This window comes from Elephantulus edwardii, unplaced genomic scaffold (assembly GCF_000299155.1).
Source record: "Elephantulus edwardii isolate Elephantulus edwardi_28Jun2011 unplaced genomic scaffold, EleEdw1.0 scaffold00098, whole genome shotgun sequence".
Lineage (NCBI taxonomy): Eukaryota > Metazoa > Chordata > Mammalia > Macroscelidea > Macroscelididae > Elephantulus > Elephantulus edwardii.
In genome coordinates, this window is record NW_006399848.1 from 1791862 (window position 1) to 1818070 (window position 26209).

The window sequence follows — 26209 nt, forward strand, 5'->3', positions numbered from 1 at the left end:
AGTTAAAAAATTTTGAAGGACCCAAATTTGTAGCACACTGCAGTTGAAAAGTCTAAACTGCTAGACTAAATTTCTGTGCATTCTCAATACTTGAATATGGAATGTGTAGAGGGAAAAGAATTAACATTGCACTTTATTATCACTGTATTGTAAGTGCAAAATGCAATGTCTCAAATAAAGATGTATTTAAAATTGGCACCATTAAAAAATTATTATCATTCCATCATGTGAATGTAAAATCATTCTTAAGAAGTACAGTAGACACTAAGGCATTTATGGCAGAATCAGTCATTTTGTAAATTATTGTGTACGACCATTATTGTAGAATGTGTATGAGGATGCATGGGACGAGGAGGGACCAGAGGGCTGTAGATAGGCCTGGTGGTGATGGTGGTGGTGGTGGTGGGTGGGTTGGTTAATCATAGGGTCACACAATTTGGTGGTTGGAGGGAAGGATGCATAAAGGAAAGGAGAAGGACCGTGTTTGAAAAACAATGTATACGACCTTAAGTAAGCCAGTATAAAAGAAAAATTTTACTTTAAAAATGATTATCATTAAGGCAGTCTTTGAGAAGACTTAGTGTTTGCTCTCTGGGACATACATGTAGGCTGTGGTTCATTGGCTCTTAAAGATGTGAAGTAGAAGGAAAGATTGCCACGAGGCAAAATGCAAAAGATGAATGGTGATTTTGTATGTTTTTATAATTGAATTTCAACTATTGCCCATCAATAATAAGCACCCTCAATTTGGATATTATTTCAGGGTCTGGTGCTAAAATTCTATGATTCATTTTTGGAATTTGAAATTAAAATCATTCTTATGTAATTATATATTGATTTATTAAGACTTCTAACCATCTGGATAGTTACTTTATGGTTTGACACTCTTCCTTAGTCTTTTGTTTCACAGTTTCTATAAATGGCATCTCACAGTTTTTCTCAGTTCTTGAAAGATAAGCGTGCATGTGCGCGCACACACACACACATTATTGAGATTACATTTTGTTTTCTTAAAAGATGGCTTTCTATGTATGCCTTAAAGTGTGTAAGTAACACACACACTTTGCACTGTCTGCCACAGTTAGTGATCTTAGTATTTCTAATTTTGAAGAGACTGAGGAAAGATCTGTAGCAGCGATATAAGAATGGAGTAGGCTGTAGGGAGAGGTTAATTTTAACTGAGACATCAATTCTGGTAAGTAGACTTTTCCTCAGGCTAATTTCCCAAACATCTCTGTTGGCATTGTAGGAAACTCAGAGAGCTGTTAGGTGAAAAGAAACAGCATTAGCCATTGACACAGCTTTATAAAAAAAAATCCTAATGGAAGAATTGCATTTCTAGAAGCAGGTAATTTATAGCTATTTCTGGCAGTCAGGAAATCCTGGGTACTTGTTGCTGAGGCCCTGATAGACCTATAATAAGAAGGATGAGAGGACAGGAGTTGAGAAGGTTTCGTAGTGGAGGAACTTGGGTTGAGTCATGAAGGATGAGTAGGTCTGTTTCTGGGAAGCAGTCTTGATGAAGATCCGCAGCCAAGGGGCTAAGGCAGAAAAGTGCTCAGCAAATGTGATGAGCGAAACCGAAACAAGTTACAGTCAATAGAGCTTGTTGAAGAAAAAGTGGAAGGCGGAACTGTGTGTACAGATGGGGTGTGGATCGGTGCTTGGGGACTTGTGTGACAGCAGGCCTAGGATGTGGGAGGTGGTTATGGAGCATCTTGAAATCCAGAGAGAGGGTTTGAATTTGATACAGTTGGAAAATCTGGGTTTTACATCTGGGGTTTTATTATGCAGGCAACTTTAGAATGATCAGAGGAATATGATCAGTGGCAGATGTGCAAGTAGAAAGCTATGGCTTCAAGAACTATCTTAGAAGCAGAAGAAACTGGAATTTGGTTTGTTAATTGGAAAGACTGAAGAGTTAAAGCTGAGTGATTAATGAGGCTTATAGATAACCAGATAGTTCTTCATCCTTGGAGTTTTATGAGAATTAGACTGTAGTGGTGGTGGTGGGATATTTTTGTGGTGTGTTTTCTGTCCTGGTCAGAGGGTGGCTGTCTTCTCCGTGGGTAAAGCTAGTGGAATTTTTTTTTATTTTATTTTTTTAAATTTTATTATTTTTGTGTGAGTGTACCATCAAATCAGATCTGACTGGTACAGGAGGAGAAAAGCTAGTGGATTAGATCTGCCTGCCTTGGAGTTGGCAGTGCAGCTCCTTTAGGCTACCAGAGCTCACTAGATTGTGATAACAACTGCGGTATAGTATTCTCTTATCTCCGCTCATTTCAAAGATTTTAAAACAAAGGAGTTATCATTTTCCCCTAACAACTTTGTTAATGTTAAAGAAACTTTCTGGCTTTAATGTGCTCCATGTTAATATCCTAGGAATGACTGAAGTGCTCTTAATGCCCCCATGCTGGGCTGTCCCTGTCTGTAGTGTTTGGGTTCCTGAGAAGCACTGTCTGCCTAACATGCTGCATAAATACAGATGATTTTTATTACGAAAATAGTGTTCACTGTTTTATTTTCTCCTTCATTATAGTAACTGTTTTGTTTTTGTTGTTGTTGTTTTTTGTGTACCAGAGTCAGAACCGACGTATAGCAGACCCTTTGGCGGGTTTTTGGAGGCAGTTAATTGCACAGGAGATTGCCCATCCTTTTCCCGTGGAGCCTCTGATGGCCTCAAACTGTGTACATTCAGGATTGCAGCACAGCTTCTTGCCACTAGGCCTCCAGAGCTCCCATTATAGTACTAGACATGTCTAATCTCTTCCAATGCAATTACTGCCTCTCAACACCTGCTGGACGGTCAGCTAGGAGTCTGTTCTGACATAACTGTGTACAACAGACATAAACAAGAAATTAAAATGATTTGTGGTCCAACTCCTTAGAACCGTTGTTAATATCTGAGTAGTCGGATGGAATAGGCAAGTTTTCTGCCTCCGTTCTTTTCCCTTAGTACACATGGTTGTTCATTATGTTAGTGTTACTGTTGGGGAATTCTTGTGGTGGACGTAGTCTGGAAGAAACTGTGCTGCTTACCCAAAAGGCGGCACCTCTGGCAGTTCTGTCCACCAACTGCACCTCTAGAGAAAGAGGAGCGATCTCTTCCCATGTATTTACAGCCTCCTAAAGACTGCTGGAGAGTCACGTCTGAGTTGATTCTTTCTCCATGGCAAAGCATTTGAGTATTAATGTTATTGAAAACATGATAATTTCTATTTCTTTGGATGATGACTTCTTGGGTTTGCATTTTGAAATGCCATCGAGTTGACTGTGACTCCTAGCTACAACATAGTCCTACAGATCTGAACCTTGCCCTATCCTATGTCATCCTCAGAATCTCCACCAAGGCTCAAGCCCACTGTTACAGTTACCATACAGCCCATCTCTTTGAGGGTCTTCCTTTCTTTAACTGATCCTCTGCTTTCCCCAGAATGACGTCTTCTTCCAAGGACTGGCCCCTCTTGACACTATGACTGGAGTACATCATACCATGTTTGTCTTTAAGGAGCACCCATGATTGTACTTCCTCCAGAAGCTATGGGACAGCATAGTAAATTTTAAAGGAGCAAGTTACTAAATATACAATAAGCTGAATGAAGTGCAGTCTTGAAATGTTTAACTAGAAACGAAGCATTTAACCATTTGGAATAAACCACAAAGATAATAAACCACTTGTCTTTTTTGATTGGGTGGTATAAGTGAATGCTTGACTTAGAGTCAAACATTTGTTGGTACACATTTCCTTTTCTTTTCTCATTTATTCTCCACATTGAATTAATGCTATCATTTCTGATATTGTAAGCCTTTTAGAATGATTGTGTGATCTTGCTTACCACCTGACATCTATGGCTGTATAATAAATGTCCCTTATCTTTTTGACATTACAGTTGACTCATGTTGACCAAGCAACCTTCCAGGTTGATGCCTTTGGAACATCATTCATTCTTGATGTCATGTTAAACCAGTAAGTTTTTAAAAAATTATTTTTTTATCAGATCGATATTTAATGCACTTTTATATCCTTTGTAAAAATTTTGTTTTCTTAGTGAACATTTTTTCTGTATCCTAACTTTATTACAGTATTTAAAACTTTTATATCTACTAACTGTAAGTTATGGAGAGTGATTAGCAAGTCCAGGAAATGAATATATGTTTGAAATTGAATAACGGTAATAGACTTAAGAATGTAAGATGGAAAGCAAGATTTGCTTTGCATAAGACTATTTGTGACCAGTTTCCTAAGAATGACAGTAAGTAATGAAAACAGTACTTTGGATTTTGAAGCATCTTTCCTAAGAGAAGCTGAGAGAAGACTGTTTGCCCTTTTTACTAAATGATTCAGAGGATTGATAGGCTTGGTATCAGTGAGATGCTTTGATTTGGGGTTAGGTTTCTGTGAGAATTAGGACGCTTGGGATTAATCTGTAAGTGCAGTAAAATGTTTTCTTTTAGATTTAGGAGAACCTTTTGTAAATCACTGTATTTACTCTTATCTTCAGGAGGCATGGTTCTTAATAAGTGTTATAGGACTTTACCGTTTGAGTTTTCTCTTGTTCTTTTTGTAGCAGGCTAGTCAGTAGTCTGCCACACAGAGTTTCTGGGATGTGCAAGGTCAACACAGCTTTGCTGGAAGTAGCTATACAGCAGCTCAGGAAGAAATTTTGAGGCCAGAAGAGCAGATAGGTGGACCAAGAGCTAGACTGGAGCATTCTGTACCGGGGAACCAGTCAGAAGGAAGACTGAGTTAATAGAAAAAGAGTGTAAGATGTAGAACTCGGAGGTGTGTTGCCAGTATGGTGGCCACTAAGCTGTAGCTGTGGGAGGAGGATGGGCCGTTTCCTCTTGTGTCATTTACTACTTCTGAAAACCCGCTGGAGGGTCAGCTATGGGTTGGTTCTCACTCAACGGTAAACAACTGTAACAAAGCTAAAGGTAGCTATTTAAATGAAAATGAATTCATTAAAGTAAATGAAAATTTCTATTCCTTAGTTTCACTAGACACATTTTTAATCTTCTTTGGCCTTATGTGGCTAGTGGCGATGTTACTGGCAAGGCAAAAATTTCTTTGGTGGTGCTGAACTTTCTAAATCAGCTGAAAGTCTTTGGGTGGTTCTGATTTTGTCTTTTGTTTGAGAACAGAGGCACACACAAGTGGTTAGATTCCTTTGCTAGTAAATCCCTTTAGATTGATTCAATTGTCAATTAATTTAGTAGTTAATTTTACTGGTATCTTAATATTTTTGAATTTACATAGTTGTGGTAATAATGATGTATTGTGTTAATGGTTAAACCATGTATTAGTTAAAATGTCATTTGCACTTTGATCATGTATGTTTTTTTAATGGGACAATTACATTTATAATAAACTCACTAAAGTATATTTTCTTTCTTTTTTTTTTTTTAAATTAATGGCCTAGAACCTATAGAATCAATTTTCATAACATAGCATATTTTTTTCTCAGGGCATCATTATCTTGTGTTAATATCATCTGTATTTTGTATTTCTGCCTGATGGAAATACCTTAAAAACCTACATATTAAATGTTAATTCAGGTTTTAGCAAATTCTGTACTCTTATAATTTAAAAAAAAAATTCATCATAAAAAAAGAAGAAAATATTCATCATAGAGGAACGTATGCGTGTTAGGAAATAATAAAATAGGAGAAAAGCTCACAAATTCCAGATTTCCCTCCTTGGGAGCCAACCTGTCTTCCTTTCTGTCGTTTCCCTCTTTTATGCTCACTCTCTCACTTAGCCCACTGCTGGTTCCTTTTCTCTGTTTTATTTTTTAAATAATATCACTATTTGATATATTGGTTGATTCCTATGAAATTGCCATTTTTACAGCTCAAAAAGTTTGAACTATCAGCAGTTTCATAAGGTCAGCCAATCCTCATTATTTTAATTGGTTGTTTATTGCCTTTTTCCTCCCACCAGAGTGTAAGGTCCTTGAGGTCAGAGCTTTGCTTTTCTGCAAGGTTCTATCCTTGGCATGATTAACTACTAAATTCCAGCCTGAGAATTTATATTCGCTCATAAACCAGAGGCTACAATTAGCTGGGAGATAGGAGATGACCAGCCGAGTCTGTCAACTGGGGAATAGCAAAGCCTTAAAAAGGAAAAATAGGGTAAGTATTTGAGGCTAGCTTTTGAAAGCTGAAATTCATATCTCGACTTGATTTGGAAAGCTGTTCCTGATTTTCTACGTCAATGGCTTTTCTTCATGTCTCCTCTAAGTCTTTCTTCCAGTTGGTCTGCCCCTTTGTTTTCTGATCCATTCTGTCCAAATCACTTGCTACTCTTAGAGAAAATTGAGCCCTGAAACTTTCTGGTTTTGAAGAAAAAAAATATATGGCCATTAGGAAACTTAGAGAAAAGCAAAATTCCCTTATACTGATAATTTCCCCCTCCATTTCTTACTGCAATTAAAAATTTGAAATTACAAAACTCTCAAAGGGTAAAGTAATAGAACAAATGGAGTTTGCCTGGGCTGTGAAATATTCATAGTACTTCCTTTGGGATTTATATTAAGGATAGGTGGTGGTCTGCAGCTGTTTTCTTTTATATTGTTAACAGCCAGGATGATTTAATAAGATTTTAAAAAAAAAATTTTTATTTAGAATGTTTCTCAGTTTGTATATTGTTTTGCGGTTCTGTTGGTTTAAGGAGCAGGAGGTGAAAATTGAAGGTGCGTCTTGAAAGCTTTTTTCTCATGAAGCAGCTCCAGGCTGTGCTACATGTAGTTTTTTGTTTTTGTTTTTTTAACTGGAGGCAAATTGAGTAAGTGCATTTATGCATTGCTGAATTAGAATCTTAGATTGGAACTAGTATTTTTTTGGATTGTACTGGAAGGAAAAGTATCATTACATAATATTCATTATGACTATTCAGTAAACAAAGCTTATTTATACTCACATTGAGCAATAAGAGTTCAAACTTTGGGTATTTGTATTTAATTTCTACAGGAAATAGATAAAATATACTGGAAGATTAAAAATAAAAGCAAAGCCAGCTTTTATTTTATCAAAATGAGGAAGAGAAGTTTGGGAAGCGATTTGTAGCTTCTTCATGGGGAGGGGGGAGGGCAGGCACCCAGCAGAGAAAACTTCACTCCTTAGGACAAATATATTAATAAACCCAAACATATGGCCTGGCCTGACCTACCTAGTCCTTGAGGCTACATTAGAACTTTGGAGGTCAGCTACTTGATGGTGAAACACTACTCAAAAAGAAAAAAGCTCAATAAAAACATTTAGCTCTGCTATTGGAGCTATTCAGATAAAGTCTTTTCCGGTAAATCTCTTTCCTCTTCATCTAGAAGTGGATAATGAAACTGTCCAGGGACATGAAACAATGTTGATAAAATTTTATTCCACTACTCCTTGATCCTCTTGCTACAGTTGTGAGGTCACTGTTATGCTCAACTTCATTGTTGCAGTCCATGTCCTTGAAGGTCTTTCCTTTCCAGACCCTCTATTTCATTAAGCATACCTGTTTTGACTTTAAACCATCAAATGTTCCCTTACTCCATTCAGATTTGATTGTTCTTTATGGATATGGTGTTTTCAGTATTCTTCTCCAAAACCACAACTCAAAAGCATACCTTTCTCTTTGGTATTCCTTATTCACTGCCCGGCTTTCACAGGCATGTTGATGTACATCATTGGGTTACATCCGACTCATAGATGACTCTCCAGGGGCTTTCCAGAGGCAGTAAATCACACAGGAGAATACCTGTCTTTCTCCCCTGCAGCAGCTGGTGGGTTCGAACCATGAAGAGATCTGTATTTATTCCCATTCCAAAAAAAGTTACCCAGCAGAGTGTGGAAATTATTGAAGAATATTACTGTAATCACACGCAAGCAAGATCCTGCTGGAGATTATCCAAAAATGACTGGAACAGCACATTAGCAGACAACTGCTAGATGTGCAGGCTGTTTTTAGGAGAGGCTGTGGCACTAGGGATATCCTTGGTGACATTTGATGGATCTTGGCTGAAAGCAGAGAATACCAGAGGAATGTCTTGTCTGTGTTTCATTGATTAAGCAAAGGCATTTATCTGTGTGGATCACAACAAATTGTGGCTGACTTTGAGAAGAATAGGAATTCTAGAACACCTGATTGTATTCAGGTGAAACCTATAGTTGGACCAGGAAGAGCAGGCAAACACTGCATGGTTCAGAATCAGAAAAGGTGTTCATCAGGGATGCATCCTATCTCCATACTTTTTTAATCTACATTAGAACAGAACAGATTATTTAGCAGGTTGGACTTTATGAGTAGTATGGCATCAGGATTGGAGGAAGACTCATCAACAACCAGCACTGTGTAGAGGACACAACCTTGCTCACTGAAATTGAGGAGGATCTAAGGTGTTTGCTGCAGAAGCTCAAGGACTATAGTCTTCAATATAGATGGAAAATAAAATCAAGAAAACAAAGATTCTCTCCACTGGGCCATTTGACAGCTTTATGATAGACTGAGAAGAGATTTAGGTTGTCAATAATTTCAGCTTGCTTGGTTCCACAATCAACACTCTTGAAACAGCAGTCAGGAAATCAAAATATGAATTGTTTTGGTAAAGTCTGCTGTCAGGCACCTCATTAGAGTACTGAAGAGCAATGATGTCATTTTGGAGATTAAGGTGTGCCTGATCCAGGCCGTGGTCTTACATGCTGTGCATCTGAGAGCTGGTCAATAAGGATGATAGAAGGAGGATCAATGCTTTTGAATTGTGGTGTTGGAGAAGAGTGTTGAACATATTGTGGACTGCCAGGAGAACAAATAGGTCAATTCTGGCTTCTCTCTTGTAAGGATTTTGAAGCTCCATCTCACATACTTGGAGCATGTAAGCGACTCGACAGCACATAACAACAACAACAATATGTGTTGGAGAGCTTAGATGGCTTAGTAATAAGGAATTGTGCTGTGAACCTGAAGATGGTTGTAGTTGTTATGCATTGCCCAGTTGCCTGCGACTCATAGCAACTCTATGTACATTAGCTCTGAACCTTGCTGTATCTCATCATATGCAACATACCCAATCCCATTTCTCCAGTCACTGAGTCACTCCATCTCATCCTCATCCTGGGTCTTCTCCTGCACTGTTGCTCCACCCTCGCAACTATGATGTCCTTCTCCAAGGACCGGTCTCTCTTTACAACATGTCCAAAGTATGTTAGACGGAGCCTCAGAATCCTTGCCTCCAAGGAGCCACCCGGTTTAACCCTTTCCAGGACGAAGCTGTTTGTTTTCCTAGCAGTCCATGATATTCTCAATACTCTTCTCCAGCACCACAGCTCAAAGGCATCAATTCTCCTTCTATCCTCCTTGGTCATTGTCCAACTCTCTGATGCATAACAAGTGATTGTCAAGACCATGGCATGTATCAGATGCACCTTAGTCTCCAGAGAGACACCATTGCTCTTCAGCACTTTGGAGAGGTCCCTAACAGCAGACTTTCCCATGGCAATGCGCCTTTTAATTTCCTGGCTGCTGGTGCCAAGAGTGTTGACTGTGGAGCCAAGCAAACTAAAGCGGTGTACAATCTCAATACTATGACTTGAGTGATGTACACGTTAGTCTTTGACATCCCTGCTCATTAGTACTTTCATGATGAAAGAAAACTGTGGCATATCCACACAGTGGAGTTTCATGTGTCATTGAAAAATGATCAAGAATTTGTGAAGTACTGGAAACCATGAGTGAAACTAGAACCAATTATGTTGATGACAGGAGTCAGTCACAGAAGGGCAATATGGTATAAGAACACTGATGGGAAGAAAGAAGCAAAATTTTCCCTTTGCTTCTCACCAAGTAGTTATAGGAAGCTCTGGTGGCCTGGTCTGCAGGGAGTTGCTCTGCTAATTTAAAGGCCGAGCCTCCCTGGTGGAAAAACCAAAAAGGAGGATCTCTGGTATCTGTTGTTTATACTGTTGATTATTGGTTTGAGAAAGCCAGTCTTTATCATGTGAAAGATGAATCCCTTATTTTGTTAGCCTTCCCCCCCCCACTTTTAGGGATAAGTATTAGATTTTATTACATACTTTTCTTGTCAGTTCAAGTGAATATAAGGATTTTCTTATTTGATTTGTATTGTGACTTACTGTACTGATGTTTGCTACTGTTAAAAATGGCTCTTGACTTCAAAAGAATAACTGTGCTTTATCATGATGGGCAGTTTACCATTGCAGCCTATATGTTGTGAGTGTAAAATGGAATTATACTTGAAATTTTTATCCAAATCATGACACATGAGAGTGCTGGCCTTCCTGTTGTAAAGTATCTCTTTCTTTACATATCTCTCTTCAACTGTTGATAAAATTTTTTCTCTACTGGCTAGTGCTGATATAAAGTAGGACTGATGTGGGAGGCACAGGGGTGAGGATGAGGGGAGAATAGGAAAAGAGTGGATGGATAATGAACACTGCACTGGGGCAGCGGAAGAACTGTCTAAAAAGGAATATATGATTAGTCATTATACGTATGGTAATTAATAATCTGGGACAAAAAGTGCATTTTCGAAAGTGGACTAGAAAGGGGGAAGGAGGAAAGGAAGGAGAGGGAGGAAAATGTGTGAAAGTGAGAGAATGAAAACTCAACTTTTCTATAAACTTTCATTAAAATCACAATAAAAATTAAAAAGCCCGATTAGTGACACTTGTGAAGCTGCTGTGTTGGACACAGCTGCCCTCTTCCAGTGATGGCGGGTAACATCTTCTGATGTGGTTCCTCAAGAACTCACAGGCCCACATCATTCTCAAAAATCTTAATTTGGCTCCTGGTAGCCTTCTTACGGAATTAGAGTGCCAACATATGCGCCACTCAGAACTAAGCAGAGAAAAGGGCAAATCCATTGAAAAGAAAAAAAAAAATCTACTTTCGGGCAGTGAAATTAGACTCCTGTTGTCAGTGTTATAACCTGACTTCCATGGCTTTTCCACACTAACCCTTATTCGCTTGTATACAATATAACATGAGGGGTGCCTAAAATGTGTTTTCACAGCCTTTCTGCCTTCACAAGTTGAAGGCTAGATCAGGATTTTGCACAGCCTTCCTGCTTTAGATGCTCCTGATTATTTTAAGATCCAGCTCTTAGAGAAACACAGTTGTTTTCAGGAACAGAGCAGATCTACGAACAACAAAATTGTAGGGTCATAGCTTTGCAGTTACCACAGTTAGTGACTGCCATGGCTTTTTTGTATTTATTTTAGCTTTACCAAGGATTCTTATATCTCCCAGAGCTTACTAGGATGACTTGCCCAAGACAAAAGGAAGTTGACCTATTGACAAATTCTAGTTTCCACTCTAAAATGCTGCAGTTCATTACATTATTTTAGGTTTATTCTAGCTTAAAATTGTAAGATCTAGTCTCTCTAAGGTCCTGTCTTAAGGTCACATCTTCATACTTTTTCAATCTATATGCAGAACATATCATTTGGGAGGCTGGGCTTTATGAGGAACAAATTGGCATCAGGATTGGAAGAAGACTCATCAAGAACCTGCATTACTCAGATGATACAACCTTGCTTGCTGAAACAGAAGAGGACCTGAAGCACTTACTGCAGAAAGTCAAGGACTGTAGTCTTCACTATTGATTGAAGCACAACATTGAGAAGACCACTGTGCCAGTTGGTAGCACCATGATAGATGGAGACGAGATAGAGGTTAACAATTTCAGCTTAGTTGGCTCCACAATCAGCAGTCAATAAATCAAAAGATCAATTGCACTGGGAAAATCTGCTGCCAGGGATCTCTCCAAGAGTGCTGAGGAGTAATGATGTCAAGTCTAGAGACTAAAGTGATCCTGACCCAGGCCCATGGTCTGTGGAATTACTTGCTACATTTCAGAGCTGGACAGTGACTAAGTATGATAGAAGAAGAATCGATTTCTTTAATTTGTGGAGAAGAGTATTGAATGTACCCTCTAGATCACCAAGAGAACACACAAGCCCGTCTTAGAGAGAGTGAAACCAAGTTTCTCCTTGGAGGAAAGGATTTGAAGCTCTGTCTCACATACTTTGGGTGTGTGGCCCAGAGGGACCTATCCTTGGAGAAGGACATCATGCTTGGAAGGGTGGAGGGACAACACAAGAGAGGAACACCTTCTATGAAATGAATTGAGACAGTAACTGGGATAATGGGGGTAGATGTGTCAGCATCAGTGAGACTGGCTCAGGATAGGGCAGGTTTCAGAGCTGTTGTACATAGGGTCCCTGTGAGACACAGGCAGCTTGATGGCATATAACAACAACAGTCTCTCTAGATCCCCATTACTGATTGCTAAATAGGTTTGCTTATTATGCTACAGAGGATTTTTATCTGTAATCATAAAGGATCATTAGTATTAGTGCTGTTTTGGGTACTAGAGAGAAAAAGCTGTAAAAAATGCATTTTTCACTTATAATGTATTCCTTGAAATCAAAATCTGTGTAATATACGAATCATATATATGTTTTTTATATTCAAAAGGTTTTATATTTATCTTGATAGCTAGGAGCCCTTCAGGAGAGATAAATGTTTAATAAATATCTTTATGAATGTGGACATATTCTTCTATTTTTTTAAGCCGGTTTTGGGAAATCATATTTTTCCTAAGAATTGCCCATGTGATGAGAGGGTAAACTTTTTCAGTCATGTATATCTGTGCTTTTAATAAAATTTTTACTGAAATTTCCTCTCTACATGTTAGTACATATTTTTCTCTCAATAGTGCTTTAGTGGTGGTTGTCTTTTCAAATATAAATTCAAATATATCATGCAAACTTTTGATCTCTCTTGCTTGGCTTTATTTATTTGACATAATGGTTTTTTGAAGATCATCTATGATATATTGTGTGCCAATAGTTCATTTCTTTAAACATAGTTTTAGTGTTTGCATATAATCATTCACATACATTGTATCTCATTCATGTACATTGTGCTTTATATAATCTTTCATTTATGCTGTCCTTTGTCGTTTTTTAAAATTGTCTTTTTAGGTGATGGTAATTCATTCTCTTTTATATCATATTTCTCAATGTGGTATATACATTACTATTTAATTGTGTGCTTTTAACAACTTGTGTTTATACCGATTCACATGATAATAACCATTAGGCTGTTTGTAGCTCGTATCTGTTACGAGTAATGTTGTTATGGACATTACGTGCACGTCTTTGTGTAGACATGCTGCCATTTCTCTTAGGTAACTGAGAACTGAAATTGTTGGGTGATATGCATGGACCTGTGGTGGGACAATGAATAAGCATTTGGCTGCTGACCAAATGGTTAAGAGTTTGAGCTAATAGCTTTTCTGGTGTAGAAAAGACTATAAAGGTAACAGCCTAGAAAACCCTGGAGGCATTTTTATTCTTTCTTTTGGGGTCACTATGAAGAATAATCTACTCAGAATGGTAGTTTTACATTTACCTTTTTGAGAAATTCAGACTGCTTTCCTGAACAGATTTTTAAAAATTATTTTAAAGGTTTCTTTTGTAGTGTTTTCTAGAACTTCTATTTTGCAAGTAGTTATAATGAAATTTATAAATAGTTATTAAGACTCAAAGTTTTTAGTTCCATCTCTGTCATGTGAAAGAAGAGGAAAAATCATACTACTTATGGTTGTGATTTCACAATCAACATAAAGCTCTACCCAGGAAATAGACATTGAACTTTTAGGGTGAAAATTTTCCATAGACAGACAATCCTAAAGACTTCTTGTAACTTAATTGAGATAGGTCTCCTTTTAATCTTTTTGTTTTCAAAGTAGTCATTTTAAACTACCGTTTCTGAAACTAGACTTGATTTTTCCCTCTCACAGGCCAGGCTAGCCTTAGTAGTGAGTGGGGGTGCCTGTAGCTTCAGATACTGCTCAAAGGGGAACTGGGTTAGAAGGCACTGACTGGAAGGTCCATTAGATGTGTCTGACAAAGAGCCATAACGTGACCCAACGCAGAGAGAGACCCATGTGGAGATGAAAATGTGGGGGATTATTTCTGAAGGGGCATCTGGAAGGAATCTGGGAGGAAACAAGATTCCTGAGGTTGGAACATTTTATTAGGTTCAGAAATCCATCCATGTGGTGAGGATGAAACTGTGCAGGACTTGCTTCAGCATTTTTTATAAGGATAGATAAGAGCTGAGCACAGTGGAGTCAGATCCCTATACACCCTCATGTTACTGACTTATTTGTCCTTTCTGCTCTCTGGCTTGTTTCTAAAAGTACAGTCTGAGTGCAGACATACTGTCTGCCATCAGTGCTTAATTTGACCTCCCTATACTTCAGCAGTATTTGCTCTTTTCCTTTAATAGGAAATCTGGAGATTTCTGCACACTCAAGAGCACGTTATTTAAATGAGATATAGTTAGTTATTTAATCTAACTAATGCAATTTATAGTTCCTCGTTTTTCAAAGACAGTGTCATATAAGTAACATTTTATAGTTTGAAAAGATTGTATATTTTTGAGTTATGATATTAAATGAGTTAAAAAGATTACTTGTTAAATACAATAAACATTTTTCATGCACAACAGTGAAGCTTATAATGCGATTAAGAGCTTTTGCATAATTGCTTATAAATTCTTTTAAATCTTTTTGAGTCATTAGGACACAAGTTGAAGATTAAATTTCATAGATTGCTGCTATTTTCCCCTCAGGTACCAAATTATTAAACTCTGCTAAATAGTCTAGCAGGAACTCTGCTAAATTATCTAACAGTGTAACTCAGTCATAAAACACTTTTACAGGTATAGTTATTTAGCTTTGCTACACATATTTAACATAATTTATACTTATGATATGGTTGAGTAAAATCTTTGCAAGATGAATGAATTGATTTTTCAATAATTGGAGACATATTATATGTCTCAGACTAGATTCTCTACAAAAGTAAAACAAATGAAGTATGTAAGTCCAGGTACATAGATTTATCTCAAGGAAATGACTCAGTGGTTGTAGAGACTGGAAAGAACCATGTCTGTGGGTCAGAAGTCAGGCTGAAGGCTGCCTCTGATTTACATAACTGCAAAGGCTGATAAACCCCAAATAGACAAGCTATGACTTATAAGGAAAAAAATTTACATATCTAGATAGACAGAGATATGAGAAATATACAAGTCTACATGAGCTCTGGAGGAAAAGCCTACAAAGAACTGTAAGTCCAAGAAATTGAGTTCAAATGATGAAGAAGCAGATGCAGGATCCAGATTGAGCAAAAAGCGTGAGAGCTTTGCTAGAATGATCATATGCATCCAGTGAAAACCACACCCTTGAAGAAATGCTGCTTCAACTGATTAGCTGCTCATAACAAATCTTGTTGTAGACATGACTATATTCTGCCAGACCTCATCAAAGAAATTCCTGTGTCATAACAGCCATACTATAGTCATGGACAGCTAGGTTGACATACTACCTTAACTGTAACACTCTGTAACAGGTATATTTGTTTCACAGTAAAGATTACCTTTTAATAGACATAGAACAACAGTAATTTATTATATAAAATATGAATAATTTTTTAAAACACAATGTACATGAATGAAACACAATGTAAGTGAAAGGTTGTATGAAACAATGTATGTGCATGAAATACAATATATATGATTGATTGCATGCAAATCAATAAAAATAAGAAAAAAGACAATCTTTTAGAGTGAAGTGTAAAGTATGTGTATACTCCTATGCCATCTGCACAGAGCTACTTTTTTGTCTCTTTAAATTTTTTTTGGCATTGGTATATATATATTACATCTGTATATAAATATAAATGTCTAAATATAGATGTATGAACTTTAAAACTCTAAACCATTGCCACTGAGTTAGAACTGGCTCTTACCTGAGCCTCCAGGGGGGTTTTCAAGGGCTGTAAATCACACAGGAGAGGAGTGCCTATCTTTTCTCCTATGCAGCTGCTGGTGTATTTTAAACACCAGAGTGACAGCCTTTATGTTAGGAGCACAACTCCCTACTTTTGAGGTATCAGCATAGTTCTTTGCAGGCTTTTACTCCAGAGTTCATGTAGACGTATATATTTCTCATATCTCTGTCTATCTAGATATGTAAAATTTTTTCCTCATAAATCACTTGTTGGTGTATATTCTCCGTCAATGACATCTTGGATAGTGCTATATAGATAGATGGTACTGTGGATGCTTGCCCAAGTGAGCATTAACTACAGTGAAGGCTGTGAGAGCCAGAACACGATGGGAAGACCTTGTTTTTCTGAGTCTTGCAAGTTCTTCACTTTTTTTACTTTTTGGAAGATATATTATTACATAAAAGGAAGTAAATGAAATGCTTTCACATAAAGGTTAAATCACTTAAGTATTGTAATTAACCCTTTATTGTTAGTTTTAGTACAAAATAGTTGCACTTTCCTTCTCTGACAAGCTTTCACCTTACACAGATTTCGGGTTTCACAGGCTTTAGATTATGACTTTTCTCAGGCAGGAAGTGTGGTCTTATTGTAACCTTACTGTGATTTTTGTGTATGATGGAATGATTTTGATCTGTGGTAGTATAGAAATAATGGTGTTAGGTCTACTGATTCTCATTCTCATTGCCACTGAATTGCATCTGACGTGTATTTGACCTTCTAGTGTGTTTCTAGGGCTATATAATACACAAGAGGAGAGTGCCCATCTTTAGCTGCTGGTGCACTTCCAGAGAAGTGTTTGCAGCCTATTGGTTAACTGCACAACTCCAAACTGCCAATGCCACGAGATCTCCAGTTACACTGTGGACAGAGTTCAACATCCTGATTTACTAACAATTTCCTTGAAAAGCTGAACATAGAAATTCCATATGACTTAGCTATTCCACTATACCCACAGAAAATTAGGACTGAGGCACAAATGGAGATTTGTACACTAGTGTTCATAGCAGCATTATTCACCATCACAAGAACATAGAAACAGGTTACATATCCAGCCACAGTCGAATGTATTGAGAAATTATGGTACAGTTACACAAAGGAATATTACTCAGCACGCAGGAGCAATGATTTTGTAAATCACTATCTATATTGGGAAGGACTAGAGAATATTATGCTAAGTGAACTAACTCAAGTCCTGTAAAGACAAAATACTCTATGAGACCGTTATTGTAGAAATAGAAAGATAACTAGAAAAAAAATAAAAAGGTTGAAGCTTTTCAGCTAAGGTAAAACTCTTAGTCTCTCTTTGTCAGAACAAAGAATGAAGAAAATAAAAGACTCAACAAAAACATTAGTCCAAAGTACTAATGGATTACTCTGATGGCAGAAGAACTAGCTGGTACCTGGCTACCATTGCTTACTACTCTTACTAGGATCATGACAGAAGGTCTTGACCAAAAGGAGAAGAAAAACCTATAGAACAAACTTTAAAACCATAACAAAGACCAGCTAAAGACTCATGGAGCTCCTATGATTCTGACCCATAGGGACCCTTCAAACTAAGTACTGTGACCCTTAGGGAACAACTTGCATCAGAACAACAAATAGTCATATAGAGTGAAGAATGTACTCCTTAATACAGTCAACTCAATGGGACTAAAAGGCCCTCGTTTGCCCAAAGACAAAGCTCAGAAGGCCAGAAGGAACAGGGAAGAAATGGAAATGAGAGAACCAGGGATGGAAGGAGAAGAGTGTGTAGAAGGGATCACCACCAATGTCAGGAAACAGAAATATGTACATATTACTGAATCAAAAAAAGAATTTGCTCTGTAACTTTCATACAAATTACAGCAGATTTAAAAAAAAAAAAACCAACAATCAAAACCAAGTAAACAGCAGCATCTCACAAATGTTGGACGAACATTTTTAGGAGCAGCAACTTCATGCTAATGGTGGTGGACTAATTTAGGAAAGGATAGTGAGAATAGCTACACAGCTTGCAGACTATGAACAGTTTCATGAAATCACACGTGTAAAAAGTTATGGAAATGATGCATCCTTTGCCATGTGTCTTTTCACCAAAAACAAGTTAATATTTTTAAAAGTAAGCAAGTTTTACAGAAACTGCATGCTTTTTTCTAGGAACTGGCAGAAGATAAAGATCCACTTGGACTTTCTTTAAGGAAAGGTTTCCTGAAGCATTGTAGGAAAATCTGCAGCAGCATGAGTTTTCATGATTTGGTAGTAGGGCATCATGGGCACTGCCACAATCTGATGGCTTGGTCAAGAGGCCTGAATGTGGCTGGGAATTACCATACCAGGGTACTGGACATGATGCTTTGGGACCTAGAGAGCAAAGAACTGATTCACCTCTTGAAAATGATATGGTAACATCCCTGTGTGGGACCCAGCAATTAGGGGCAATTGCAGAACTGCATCACTGGTTCTCAGTAATATTTAAACTTAGAAATTTGCCTGCTAGTATATATGGTCTTAATAATTCATTAATGTTTATGGTAGAGCACATGCATCTTAATGAAACTTTTAAATATATATTTTTAAATTAATTTAAATGAAAATTTACAGAGACTTAGGGTTTCTAGTCATTCATTGTTGCACTTTTCTCCCCACCGTCCCCCTCCCTCAAAATTTACTCTTCTCCTTGAAAAGAAAAAAAAGAAATACTCTTTCATTGTTATGCAATCCCTCCACCCTTCCACCCCTCCCAAGTCCACTCTACAATGCAGGCTTCACTCTGGACTTCTGAAATGACAAGAATACCCACTCATATATCCCTTTTAAACAGTTCTCTCCCTCATCTATTTCAGTGCAATATATGTCATTCCTCCCCTCCTTTTCTGTCTTCCTTCAACCCTGACGTCAGTCCCATTTTACAACAGTGGCCCTATGCAATATTTGTCCTTTTGTGACCGAGATATTTCACTCAGCATAATGTCTTCCAGGGTCATCCATTTTGAATAATACTTCATGAGTTCCTTATTTTTCAATGCTGCATAGTATTCCATTGGGTGAACAGACCAGAGCTTCTCCATCCATTCCTTTGTTGATCGGCACTTGGGTTGTTTCGAGCTCTTTGCAATTGTGAACAAAGCCACAGTAAATGTTGTTGTTGTTGTTATGTGCCATCGAGTTGTTTCCGACTCATAGCGACCCTATGCACAACAGCTCTAAACCCTGCTCTATCCTGCGCCAACCGCACCGCCTCTGACACACCCATCCCGATTACCCCAGTCACCAAACCAATCCATCTCATAGAGGGTCTTCCCCTCCTGCGCTGTCCCTCCACCCTCCCAAGCATGATGTCCCTCTCCAAGGACCCGTCCCTCCTGGCAACATGTCCAAAGTATGTCAGACGAAGCCCCAGAATCCTTGCCTCCAAGGAGCAGCTTGGTTTAATCCTCTCCAAGATGAATCTGTTTGTTTTCCTGGCAGTCCATGGTACATTCAGTACCCTTTTCCAGCACCACAGCTCAAAAGCATCCACTCTCCTTCTGTCCTCCCTAGTCATTGTCCAACTCTCTGATGCATAACAAGTGATTGCAAAGACCATGGCCTGTATCAGGCGCACCTTAGTCTCCAGAGAGACACTGTTGCTTCTTGAGTACCTTTGAGAGGTCCCTAACAGCAGACTTTCCCATCACGATATGCTTTTTGATTTCCTGACTGCTGGTACCAAGAGTGTTGACTGTGGAGCCGAGCAAAGTGAAGCTGTGAACACTCTCAATCTCTTCGTCATCCATCCTGATGCTGCCAATTGGTCCAGTGGTGAGAATCTTTGTCTTCTTGACATTGAGCCTTAGTCCATACTGAAGGCTGCAGTCCTTGACCCTTCGCAGCATGTGCATGAGGTCCTCCTCAGTTTCAGCAAGCAAGGTTGTGTCATCTGCATAACGGAGATTGTTAATAGATCTTCCACCAATCCTGATGCCACAATTCTCCTCATAGAGGTGTGCATATATTGGCTTGGATGGCTGTTGTGGTTTCTTTAGGATAAATTTCCAGTAGTGGAATTGCTGGGTCAAATGGTATTTCTGTTTGCAACTTTTTGAGAAAGCGCCATACCAGCTTCCACAGTGGTTGCACAATTTTACACTTCCACCAACAGTGAATAAGGGTTCCAGTTTCTGCACAACCACACCAGCATATCTGATGTTTGCTGTTCTGTTAGATTTTGTTATTCTTACCGGGGTGAGATGATATCTCATAGTTGTTTTTTTAATGAAACATTTTGACACATTATATTTATATTTCTTTAAAAATCATATGGAAATACTTACCTTCATTTCAACTTTATCCAGTTAAAAGGTGTTTATGTTGTGGGGCCAACAAAAAGGCTTAGAATGTGAACTGCCTCTCCTGAGGTGATTTTGCACTGCTCTTTACTACATTTGCCACCCACCTCCATCCCTCCCTGGTTTCCCGAGGGTTGGTGTACCAGTGTCCTTATCAGCTGTTGATAGACATGGCAGATAGGCCCTTTTTTAAAAAATAAAATTTTGCTTAATTGTGATTTTAATGAACATTTACAGAGGAATTAGATTTTCATTTATTCATTGTTAGATATTTTACCCCTCCCTCTTTTCCCCCCTCCCAGTTCACTGGTTTTTAATATTCGTTCATTGTTGCAAAATGCCCTACCCCCTCACCCAGTCCTCTTTGCAATGATATACTTCTTATTCTGGACTGTTGTTGTAGGTATTATGCCTAATCCTTGGCCTTTTACACTCATAAACACACCTATGCCTCTCCAGTAGTTGTTAGGTTCCCTGGAAGAGTGTTGCATATTCCATGGACTACCAACAAGAACAGGCTTAGACTAGGAACTGCCCCTCAGGTGCTCCTTAGAGAAAGAATGGTGAGACTGTTTTGTCTCACATAGTTTGGGCCAGATTCCAGAAGGGCCAGTCCTGGAAAAAAGACATGCCTCTCCAGCAGACATGATAAAACAGCTCTATTGAAGGCCACTCTGCTGAAGTCCTATTGTTGTTGTTGTTATTAGGTGCCGTTGAGTTAACAACTCATAGCAACCCCGTGAACAAAGACCAGCACCTTGCCCTCTCCTGCATGATCCTGCAGTCCCCGCCGCGCGAGCCCTTCCTAGAGTCACTGTGTCAGTCCAGCTCCTTGAGATCTACTAGCTTTTCCTCTGTGTTCCTTTAAAGAGAAATGATAATCAGAGAAACAAAAATGAAGGATTTTTCCCTTAAAAAATTCTAATTGGTTTATTATGTCCTCCCTGCTACTATTTTAAGGGAAGTAAAATTAGGAAATGTGTGTTTTTGCTTCAATTCCAGAATTAAAAAGATAAAAATAAAAATTATGCTCTATGTGCCTTGATCAGACACATGTCCATGTGGATGTTTAAATTTGGTTCTTTATGATGAAATATCTAAGATACAAGGAATCTGAATAACATATGCTATTTAGAAATGGACTCTAGTCAAAACATTACCCTTAAGTTTAAAGAAACAACAATTAGTGCAAATTTCCATGTGTATAGACTAGAAACAGATGGAGAGGGTAAATAGCAAATTTTCATTCTGCTTTCCCCCTAATGATTAGTAAGAGAAAATAAAAAGAAAGGACAGCTGATATAAATAATTGAAATGTAATTAAAATATCTAGTGTGCATCCAGAGGACCAATATAGTCTGGGCTCAGTATTTTATATCTTCTCTTTTTATTCAGATTGCACACCCTTAATTCTTTTTATAATGAAGATCCTGAAGCATTATATGAACCTGGAATATATTTGGAAATATATAATAGACAATTTTACATTTGGATGTATTTTTATTGTGTCCTGACATGGGATTAATACCCGTTACATACTATATCCTAGTTAATAGAGAACTTATTAGAGATAATGTGTAATTCTGAAAAATGAACTCTCTGTATTCTAATTCAGTGCATTAGTGCTGGTTGTTAATTTGTAGATGTGACTTCAAGCTTGAAAGTGAAGGAAGAATTTGTTTTATACTGACTGGTCTTTTGCTCACTCATTTATTTATTGAATGGATGTTCACATCCATTTAGCCTTGGTGGAGCACTCCTTGTATTAGTGTCTCTGTTAGATTTAGGGGGGGTTGTTGGTATTATGTGTTTTCAAGTCAGAAGTGACTCATAACTGACTCTCTAGCAGGTTTTGAGAGGCTGTAAATTGCACAGGAGAAGATTGCTCACCTTTCTCCCATGGAGCAGCTAGTGGATTTGAGCTGCCTGCCTTTGGGTTGGTAGCGCAACTTCTTACCCCTTGGTCATGAGAGCTCCCCTTTAAGGGGTGGTAAACATATGAAAAGACAAGGACCTCATCCATAAAGACCTGCTTATCTGATCTGATTAGAACTGCAGTGTCACCAGGCATGACAGAAGTAGGGGCAGGGGAGAGTGGGAATGTGTCAAGAGTTTATTAAAAAAGAAGTATATTCACTTACTTGGGCTATTATAGCATTTCTGTAGATATCATTTTTACACTGTGGCTCATTAATACTCTTGTTTGTTTATTTGAATTTTTTTTTTATGTTGAAACACAGCATATGTACAGACTATTCCAAACAGTTGATCTGGAGTCCTAGTGGTTTGGGGACTTAGTGCTCGCTCAGCTGCTAACCAGGAGTCTGATAGTTTGAACTCACCAGCTGTCCAATGGGAGAAGACTGTTAGGTTCTGCTTCTGTTCACATTACAGCCTTGGGAATTTCACAGGAAAAGTCTATTCTGCCTTTTATGGTGTCACTGTGAGTCAGAATGAAATTGTTGGCAATGGGTTTTGTATTTGATTTAATTTGAGCAATTTTAAATACAACTCCATAGAAAGCACCAGTATCACCATTGCCGAGACATAGGATATTTCTAGGATCCTATAAGCCTTTGGGGTACTCCTTACCTAGCACAGGAAACTACTACCTACCCAGTGTTTGTGATGAAAATGTCATTGCTTTTCTTTCTTCATTTTACTGCTATAACTTATCCATTTAGGGAATATTATAAGTTCATTAAAATAGTGCATGTTGTTGTTGACTGCCTTTGAGTCGAGCATGACTCAAAGCAACACCATGAACAAAAGGCTTGAAGCCCCTCTACAACTATCGACATTTATCAAAATTTATTGGGTTTCCAGAAATACTGTACTATTAAGCTTTTTTTTAAAAAAAAACCAAACACACGATTCAAGCCTGAAGTATTCTAGGTTTAACGTGGGTGACAATGACCTGTGTGGTGAGGCCTAACTAACCAGGCTTCAGACTGGTTCCATCTATTTGAGTCCCTGCTAAGAATTTGCCTTTATAACTCAAATACAACTGAATCAAAATCTACAATTTGATAAGACCCCTAGCTAATTTGTATAGATCACTGAGTAAAACAAAAATAAATAAGAATATTGTGAAAATGTAGAGTGGGGCTCTTGTTAAACTATAGTTTATGATTCAGTACATCTAGGGAAATGTAAATTCTCACAGAAGCCCTGTGGCTAACCTTTCCAGGAGCATCTCTGTCTCTCCCTCCATCTCTGTCTTTCTGTCTGTCTCTGTGTATATAGTAAAAATGCAAGTAACCAATCATTTGCCAGTTCAACAATTTTTTTTTAAATTTTTTAAAAATTTTTTTATTTTTGTGTTAGTGTCAAATCAGATTTGACTGGTACAGGAGGAGACTGTCCCTCCTGCCCCAGCAGAGCATCTGGTGGATTCGAACTGTGCGCCTCTGGGATTGTAGTTGCAGCTCCTTGCCACTAGGCCACCAGAGCTCCCCTTCAAAAATTTTTTGTTGTTTTGCCAGTTCAATAATTTTTACGTGTATAATTCAATGACATTTTGTTCTTCATGTTGCAAAATCATCACCACTAACCTTTTTTTCCAATTGTTCCGCTGCCATCGCCAGAAGTTACTCTTCAGAGTTTTAGCACCGAATGGTAAGGGATTGTGCCACCAATGCAGAGGTTCCAAACCTGACAGCTGCTGCCGGCGCAGGAGATGGACAGTCTCCTGTGGAATTTACTACCTCTGAAAACCCACTGGTGGGTCAGCTGTGAGTGGGTTCTAACTGGATGTTACACAACAAGAACAGCAATAATTACAATGGAAGAAAACTGCTGCGTAGTCTGGAGGTAATTGTAGAGCCGACTCAATGTCTTTGCCTGTCTGGTAGTTGGAAACTACTAGTGACTTCATGGAGCAATGCCAGGCCATCTCCTCCTTTGTGAATTATAGCCTGGTAGACCAGGGAGAGGGTCAGCTGTGAGTCAGTTCAGATTCAATGGCAGTGAGTTTTTAAATACAGTATTAGTAGGTTTCTCTTTCTCCCTTTACACATATTTGAATGCTAATGTTGACTTTTTATTTAAGCGATGTTTAAAATAAATTATAATCATTGGCTGGGAATCAGATCCACACCTCTTGCATGAAAGGTGAGGATTCTACCCCGGAAACATTGGTGTGTACATCGTAGTAGTTACTATTAATCAGAATCATCCTGGGCCTGAGGTTGGTTCACCTTCCGCGAAGTCAAATGGGGGAAGTCAGGTATGTGAAGGCAGCATGCTGCTTTCAGCAAGTGACATGGCAGTCGATAGTGGAGAAGTAGCCAGCAGGGCCTGCCAAAGGAAACCTGAATAAAGGTGACCTTCAGAGAATAAATAGACTGGAGTGCTGTTACAGTATTGCTACTGAGTTCAGGCCATGGAATTGCTGAAATGGTCTTAAAAACTCATACTTGATCCAAAATGAGCTGCCTTTTTCATAAAATCATGGATCATGTACCAGTGAAAACTAGGAATTCTTATTAAATTTTATTCACTGACTTTGATAATCCCACGTACACCTCCTTCTTAGGTCTACTGAGACTTGTAATAACATTTCTCCTCATTATTAACTTTAGCTATAACTAGCTATGAACTTTGATAAATGATGGTAAGTTACAGAAAGGCTTCAGGCCTTTTGTTCATAGGGTCACTGTGAGTCGTGTTTGACCAATGGCAACTCAAAAGCATTGAAAGCCAGCTTGTCCAGGAATAATTTTGGACACTGAAAGTCAGATGTCTGGCTGCCTGACTCAGGACCCCTTCTGAGTCTATGGTTTGCCTCAGTGAGAAAGTCAGTACATCCCAGGCCTTTTCATCTCATGCTTCTTAACCCATCTTGTACATTCTCCTTAGACAACTGATGTACAGTGTGGCCGTTCACAAACTTGTACTGACGAATGTGTCCACAATGGTGTGCTGCCTAGGTTAATCCCATTTATTAGTCCATGTTTGTGACTTTGCACTTTGAAGTAACTCAAAGTCCACATAAGAGGACAAGGTAAGATTTTAAGTAGTGCAATAACTTTCAAGTGTCACTGCACACAAAGCATGCTACATGTGGTTGTTGTTATTTGCCATTGAGTCGGAACCGACCCATCGCTGACCCTCCAGTGGGTTTTCATAGGCAGTTAATTTCATGGAAGGATATTGCCCATCCTTCCCCCCTGGAGCAGCTGGTGGATATTTGAACTGTGTGCCTTCAGGATTGCAGTTCAGATTCTTAAGACTAGGCCACCAGAGCTCTGCTACACAGAGACACTCCTATTCAAAGGGTGATTTGCATCTGTGAGTTGGTATTCACTCCAGACTTCTCTGGTCTGTTCTGAACTCCAAAACCAATAATATTTGAAAGAAAAAAAAAATGAAATAAAATCTTAAATAAAGCCTCTAAATTTCATCATATAAACAACATACTAAAAAACCCTCTTAATTTTACAAAAAATATTATCACAATTGTAGAATAGACTCAAATTGATGTATGTATTCAATTAATTCAGTTACTACAAGAAAATGATTGTTAATCTTCACCTCAGTTTGTCAGTAGAGATCTTGCCTTTGTGACTACTTGACTAACCCTCTTCCCCTCACCCCTTACTTTTACTTTTACTTTTGCCTCTCTGAATCCAATTTTGATGTGAATCTAATGAATCTGTTTCTTTTTGAATAGAAATTCTGACCCTGCTCAGGCTGATTTGCTTTTAAAGCATGCAGCTTAGATATTTAACAGACAATGATGATTAAGAGGTCACACAAAATCCTAGTTCTCACTTTGCTCAGTGTACCTTACATTTAAAATGCATAATCACACATATATCTAGTTAAAAGTTGCCATGTGAATAGGTAATCTTCATTGCCAATGTAGTGAAATGGATTGTTGTCAAGTTGATTCTAAGTTATGCTGAGTCACTGTTGAGCTTCTGAGGCTATAAATCCTTGCAGGAGAATGCTGCCCATCTTTCTCCTGTGAAGCAAATGGTGGATTTGAACTGCTTGTCCTTTGGTTAGCAGCCTGAAATGTTATGTACTAT

The 26209-nt window shown here is 38.3% G+C and overlaps 1 protein-coding gene across 3 annotated transcripts in view; it reads left to right on the forward strand.

The window, feature by feature from the left end:
- The window catches only part of ADAM22 (ADAM metallopeptidase domain 22), a 290471-nt gene that overhangs the window by 49943 nt on the left and 214319 nt on the right, over positions 1-26209 (forward strand). For all 3 annotated transcript variants that reach the window (XM_006891449.1, XM_006891450.1, XM_006891448.1), the window contains exon 3: positions 3894-3970. In XM_006891449.1, coding sequence (XP_006891511.1) covers positions 3894-3970 — 77 coding nt within the window. The remainder of the gene's footprint in view (positions 1-3893; positions 3971-26209) is intronic.